General features: G+C 36.6%; 1 protein-coding gene across 1 annotated transcript; it reads right to left on the minus strand.

Annotated features, from left to right (window-relative positions):
• Positions 1-248: 248 nt before the first annotated feature.
• LOC101249444 (uncharacterized) lies at positions 249-6,916 on the minus strand. Its single transcript, XM_004235577.5, has 10 exons — positions 6,167-6,916; positions 5,745-5,987; positions 4,541-4,702; positions 3,213-3,322; positions 2,776-2,884; positions 2,298-2,453; positions 2,065-2,180; positions 1,822-1,988; positions 815-945; positions 249-732 (listed from the first exon to the last, which is right to left on the minus strand). The coding sequence occupies exons 1-10, from the start codon at positions 6,572-6,574 to the stop codon at positions 625-627; spliced, it is 1,710 nt and encodes a 569-aa protein (XP_004235625.1). The 5' UTR covers positions 6,575-6,916; the 3' UTR covers positions 249-624.
• Between the last annotated feature and the right edge of the window lie 304 nt (positions 6,917-7,220).

Genomic DNA, 7,220 nt, shown 5'->3' on the forward strand with positions numbered 1-7,220 from the left:
ACAGGTGTTTCATGAGACAACAAAGGGATCCAGAATGAAGCAATACAAGCATTGCTAGAGACTAAATGAAGCTAATTGAGTGGGTTACCACTTTTACATTTAAATGGGGAAAAAAAAATTGTGACTCTGGATTGAAGTCTCTTATATGTTAATATTCTTTTACATATTTTTTTTTCGTTATTTCATGAGAAAATCTCATCAAATATGTACTGTTGAAGCAAATTCAGATGTGGAAAAAGACCAAAAACTTCTATAAAATAAGACTAATGCTCATGTATAAAAACGTCAAAACCAAATGTCTCAAAGCTAATTAAGTAATTAAAGTACTTATTAAGGTGCTTAGGAAGCCCCTGTTTAAGTTAATATTGCATTGGCAGCCTTGATGGCCTTTTTCTCATCCGTGTTCCAAGAAAATAAGTTTCTTTTACAGCTCAAACGGATCTTTGTTAATCCTAAATTTAATCATATCAATCAATTGAACAAACCATCGCTTCATGACTTCCATTTCTGTTCTTCCACTTTCTAATCTCATAGGAATCTATGTCAGCAGTACCAGAACGCAGCAATAACAATTACAGACGCAAGAAATTCAACTAGTTGGAATCAAGATGTACAACTGGTTTATCACCGAAGCTCAAGCGCGCAAACACATTCAATATGAGGTGTGTGGGGAAACATGTCGACTGGTTGTAAGCTACTCAGTCTATAACGTCCCTCTATATTCTGCTCCGGCTGCATTTGAAATATGTCATGGACTTTAGCAGAGTGAATGATAGTAATAATTATGGACTAATATGAGAACTCAAATACTTACCACACCATAGCAGAGATAATTAAGGTCACGAGCACAAGTGGCAGGATTACACGATACATAAATGATCCGTGATGCTCTCAATCTTAGCAAAAATTTGATCAATTTTATGTGCATTCCAGGGCGATTAGGATCTGCAGGTTCGGCAACATAATATAAATGTAAGCAAGTTTATGGGAACTCCAAAGGTGTACCAAGAAAAAGGTGAAGGATTGCAATTAAATCATGGTCTCACATGCCATTCACATAACATACTTGAGAATGCCATCGGAGACCTAATTTTGAGAACTGCATAAGATATTATCTACCACAGGAAGGCAACTTTATGTTGAGACATTTAACTATAGGGAAACAACTTCCTCGATCATTGCTTTTTGGAATAAGCATTCTATGTAATATATATATATATATATATATATATATTATTTTATTTTTTTCTTATTCGGAAGGTAAGTCCATATTAAGAAGCCTTAAACACATTGTAAACAGAAGATTCTATGAAACTTCCAAAATTTCCATTATAGTTATACGGATATGTACAAGGTGGCTACTTCAGGCTGTCTTCTTACTATGGCTCATACCACAAACTGGGACCAAAGTTCATTGCCTTTGCCATCTAGTTGTTCTGTTGATCTCCATCTTTTTTCATTGAAGGGGACAAGAACAGAAATCTAACCTAAAGACTGACCAAAAGCAGATCAAACATCCTGTTTTAACATGACAGAGGCGACGCTTCCTTTCTAAACAATTTTCACACTTCAATGTACGTTAGTTATTTCATTCTGATTATTCTTATACCAGCAGGAGTGTAGGACTAATCTTACGATATCCCTGCTGCCAGGAAGTGAATTGGGAACTTAAACTGAAGGGTATTCACAAAGCAATTTAGTCCCGGGAGACTAACCAATAAAACATTCATAAGCTTCATAAAACCAAGGTTTGTTAAAGCAACGGAAGTTAACGCTTCAAATGAAACATATCATCCATCAGGAAAACAAGAAGAGAATAACCTGTGATAACAATGTCAGGCTTGGGCAAGTTGCTCGCGAAGGTCGAATCAATTTTATTCAAATCACCTTCGATGAAGGTTGCATTATTGATGAAATTTAGAGTGGCATTTTGACGTGCATCTGATACAGCTTGAGCTACTACTTCAAAACCATAAACATGCTTCACCCTGCAAATTGAAATAGAAATAAATGTCAGATCAGCAAAATCTAGAACTTGCAGCTCAAGGAAGAAAACCTATATACCTTTTGGCCAGTGTAAGGCCAATGGTTCCTGTCCCACAAAATAAATCAAGAACAATTTCAGACCCATCTCCTTTAAGAAATGCACAATCCTCAATTAATTTATAGAGAACATCAGCCTGCAAAGTTCAAGAGTTTGTATTTAGCACCAAATTTTTAAAAAGAAGGAAAAACAAACACGGTTTGGAAGTATAAACTGAAGAGATCAAGGTACTAGCCATTTCTTTACCAAATACCTGACGTGTGTTCGTCTGAAAGAAAGAGTTTGCTGAAATCTGGAAAGTAAGCCCTCTCAAAATCTCTGTGATGGTAGATTTTCCATACAACGTATATTCCTTCTCCCCAACAGATGTGTTGCCGATAGAAGTATTCACATTATTAACAATGCTTACCTGTTAAATATCAATGACAAAATTTAGTAGCAATGACACCATAGATAATTTTTCTATAGCAGATGCAGACTGACAAATGAAAAAGTAACTTTGTGGAAAATAGAAGGTTCGGTGGCATCCCAAAAAAACGCAATGGCCAATGGGTCCACCTATAGGAGAGAAGAGCTAATCAAGAATTTGACTCATGAAACCAGAACTTGTCTCAGGATGGAATCACTTTAGTAGTCGAAGTAATATGATTCCCAGAGTAAGCAAGCAATATAGGAATTTCTTCACCTAAAGAGACAAAAGAATGAAGTTATCTGCAATATGTTAAACCTACCACTTCAGGAATAGTGGCGATTTTCTCAACAAGGGGCCTCAAGCATTCAGGATTGTCAGAAGAAGTTACAAAGTTAACCATAAGTTCAGGAAGACCAGTTTCAATATTCCTGAAAGGAAAGGCCGTAAGAAAAATTATCGTTAGGTGCAAGGTACATCATACAAAAGATATGAACTTTATATACAGCATGACACAGACTAAAGCTTCCTGGGGAAGAATCTGAAAAACGAAAGACTTAAGACTTGCTCAAGAACCTAAGAATTCAGCCCCAAAACATAATGTGGAATACCTGATAGTAAAACTATATACATAGCTACTCATGGATCTTGCAAGCCACCCCAATGCCCTATCCCACGGCCCCACCCAAAAAAAGAGAGGAAGAAACGGATGATGACTTCAATGCTTTATTCACAAAGGGCAGAAATAAGATCAAATACCTGCCTGATCTAAGCATTAGATGCTTCAGAAAGCCAGTGTGAGAGTGCACATTCCACGGAGAAAGCCCCAACTCTGGATCCCGCCAGCATTCTTGCACAGTTGCGAGAACCTAAATCACAAAATCATGTTTATACAAGAAGAAATTACATCATACAATATCACCGTTGAAATAAAAAAACCATATAAAGTCATGACTAGTCGAAGGCAGAATTGAAAAATAATAGATGGAAAAATTTATTCCAAGCTCAAATCTGCGAAGAGTACAAATGAGGGTAACAAGATGCTCTCAGAGCTGTCTAATTGCATCTACACATAAAGATCAACATGAGTCAATTATAAGTGATAGGTCTAGAATCAGGTTAAACAAAGGTGAATGAGCTAGACGGCAACTTTAATTTATTGGTGTTCTAGCTTAAGGGAGTTGTAAATGTTCTAATCCCCCTTCACAATCTATAGTAAAATGACAACCTAGAACTCAGAAAATCTCATTTCTGTCTGTATCTTCAATTCCAGGTATCCTGATATGTCTGTAATTTGCTATCGTCTTTACTAGTGGAGTGAAAAGAAAAAGGGGTTTTGGAATTATCTGCCATCTCAATTCAGATTCCTAGTCAACCTAGTACGCCTCCTTCCTCTTCACCTCAGTACACCTGTGCTACCATCAATAACTTCTAGGTTGATATGCTAAATATTGTTGTAGATGTGCTTCCCTATTTCTGTTACCACTTTGAAGCTGATGTATCCGTGAAACTCATGCATATTTTCGTTCTCTTTCTCCAAAGACATTATGATGCTTTCTTCTCCCCTCCTGGACTCCCTACAATGACCGTCCTCCTCAAACTGCACGGCTCTCATTGCCAGATATCTGAATCCTTTTTTAAATAGTGCTTTATTAATGCTTTTTTAATGCATTATGATGTTATTTTTAATATTTTGCCTTAAATCATTTTACCCTAACCCCCTATTTCTTATGAGATATGACTACATTCCAGTTTACCACATAAAACTTCTTAGCCTCTTAATATCACCAATTCCAAAGTCACAGCTCTCTCTGCTGGCAAATACAGACCTAAAGTATGTGGTTATGCTCAATAGTGTGCTACTAATGAATACCTCTTTACCCCCACCCCCTCCCTTTTTGACAGTTTATCTGTCTTTTCCCATTCCTTTGCACTTCCTCCCTACAATATGCTTGTTTACTTCACACACCTCATAAACGGTAAGTCCATCGAAACGTAAAAGACCATGTACAGCTCTAAAAAAGAAGAGAAAAAGGCAGATGTTTGGCAACTAAAAATCTAGCTACATTCAATGGCACATACCATACCTCATTTGCTGAATCACTTTGCAATAAGCACTTATTCACATTTAAAACTTTATCAAAAAATCCAGGGGCATGCAGACCCAAAGCATAGACACATTCATCAGTAGATTTTTCTTGCAGCTGTTCAGCAGGTACCCATCCCTTTGGACCAAAAGAGAATTCCATCTGCATCGCATGTAATGAAAACACAGTAAACATATCAGTTTTCCACCTGTCGAAATTCGTTCTCTCTTTTTTGTTTTCCCTTTCTTGTTTCCCCTTTAGATTTCTGAACATCAGAACTACTATTGCTCACATATAATAGTAATAAGAAGGCAAAACCAGCAGGTGAAATAAGTAGGTGGACAAAATAAAGAAAAATTGCTATACACATACAAAGAAACCAACATAATTTTTCACAAGTAAAGGAAATTTACTTTCAGAATCTTCATGTAGACTTTATAATGAAACAACATGATATCACTGCGCCTACAAAAAATAATCTAGCATCTTGTAATGCAATGCAACAGTAATCAATAGGCCAACCTTGATCTCCCTTAAACTAGTCCCCCACTCATCTAACTTTTAGCACATTACCATTTCTCCTTTGTTTTTGTCTATTCTTCTTTAAAATCCCCTTATATTAATAACTTATGTTTAATTTAATTTTTTGTTAATTAATTGATAAAATGCTAATGCATTTGGTGCTCTATGATTTCTCTCTTTCTCTCTACATATATATATATATATATGTACATATAACTAGAGAGAGAGAGAGAGAGGCGCATTATTTTTTTTTGTGTGTGTGTTTGAGTGTGTTGTATAAACCAGACCATCTAGTGGAGAGAGGCGCATTATTTGTGTGTGTGTTAAAGAAGCATGAAATTATTTAACGCCTTGCCAGAAAAAAAGATGCAACTTTTCTCTCTATTTGAACAAATCATCTGATTATCAAAATGTTTCCCTACAGCATAAATTACAATATAATTTCATACTTCCACCATGACTGCCAAGCCGAATGAAGCATTGGCAGTCAAAAGTATGTCTAATTCTTCAGACTCCTGGCCTCAACACAAAAAATAAGCAATATACAAATAAAGCAAAGGTATGCAACCAAAAAGGAAAAACTGTCAAGCAATGCTGTCTTAGAGTGCATTAGTAGTAACAGTAAGTAGAATTTCTAGTCAAATATTTCCTAAATGAAAATTCGGTTGGATCATTTACTGACCTTGTTCCTATAGTGAAATTGGATATCACAGGGAACAATGGGTTTCATGACACCCGCATGTTCTGGTTCTTGTTCAGAAAACTTGCCCACATGAACAACCAGGTCACGAACTTGTTGCTCTTTGGCCTTGAGCTGGGCTTCATACGACAAACTCTGTGTCTTGCAACCTCCACAGTGTGATGCATATTCACATGGTGCTTCAACATAGTCCGAATGAGGTGTTATTGTTTTCAACTTCTTTACCTGCCCTCCTTAACATGCATAACATCAATCAACACATCGCACAAGTACTAAAAGTTCACAATAAATTTACATCTCTGTACTATCCTCGCCAATTGAAAGACAATAACACATTAAATCATTCAAAACAAAAATAAATATAAATGCAGTTACTCAAACTGGAAAGGATAAAAACCAGACACCTCGGCGTAATTATCTTTTTTGCGAGTGACACGACCAATGAATCGTTCTCCAGGGAGTGCACGATCACACATGAGTACAAAACCACTGTCAGCAACTTTACAGACGCCTTTTCCTTTGAAAGCAAGGGATTCACATACTAGCTCCAGTGTTTGCCCTCGCTTCGGATAATAAGACTTATTAGACTTGTAATTGTTGTTATTGCTAGTATTAGAAACCAATTCCCTTGCATCTTCTTTTGGAATTACGTTCAATTGAATGTCTTCAGTATCTTCAACGGGGGAAAGAGAAGCGAGAGTGGTGAATGAACGTGAACGTATTGATGCAGCAGCCGTTCGAGCACCGAATTTGTGGAGCCATATGTTAGAAGGAACGGAGCGAATGCCGAAAGTAGCCGCCGCCGCCGCCATTTTCAGTCGGAGTGACTGTTAAACCATAGGCGCCGGAAATAACTCCGACTCCGAGTACGTAAGATACTTGGCGGTTTAAAGGATAGGGCGGCTAAAACGAAATGAAAAATCCCAAAAATTCTGATTTAACGGTCGGGCTGACTGGCTGGATCGCCTTATCTAGTGGGCTTATTTATTCGTTGGGCAATAGAATTGCACAAGTCAAGGGTTGGGTTTGGGTTTTCTACGACTGGATTTTAGGCCCATTTTCTAGTTATATCGGACGGGATAGTTGAAGTACACTCTATCGTTCTTAGATCCCACTTCACCAAATATATTGTCACTGGATGGCAAAACATTGCTATTGTAATCGTCTTAGCTTGAAAAACTTCACACTCAGCTATAAAGTTTGACTTTAATAGTTTAAACTTCAAATTCAAATTTTGAAACTTCATATTTGGATTACAAATTATTAAATATTAAATGCTATTTAAAAATTGATTACAATCTAAATTATGCTGTTAAAAATAGAGTTTTGCACTTTATATAGAAATTCGCTTTCTGCACTTTGATGGATTTTTTTCAGCTACTACTTAAATATTGTTCAAAATTTGAAAATATAAAGTTAAAGCTTTTAGGCTTCAACAAATCATTACTCTAACATGTA

Source organism: Solanum lycopersicum, chromosome 3, assembly GCF_036512215.1.
Source record: "Solanum lycopersicum chromosome 3, SLM_r2.1".
Taxonomy (NCBI): Eukaryota; Viridiplantae; Streptophyta; class Magnoliopsida; order Solanales; family Solanaceae; genus Solanum; species Solanum lycopersicum.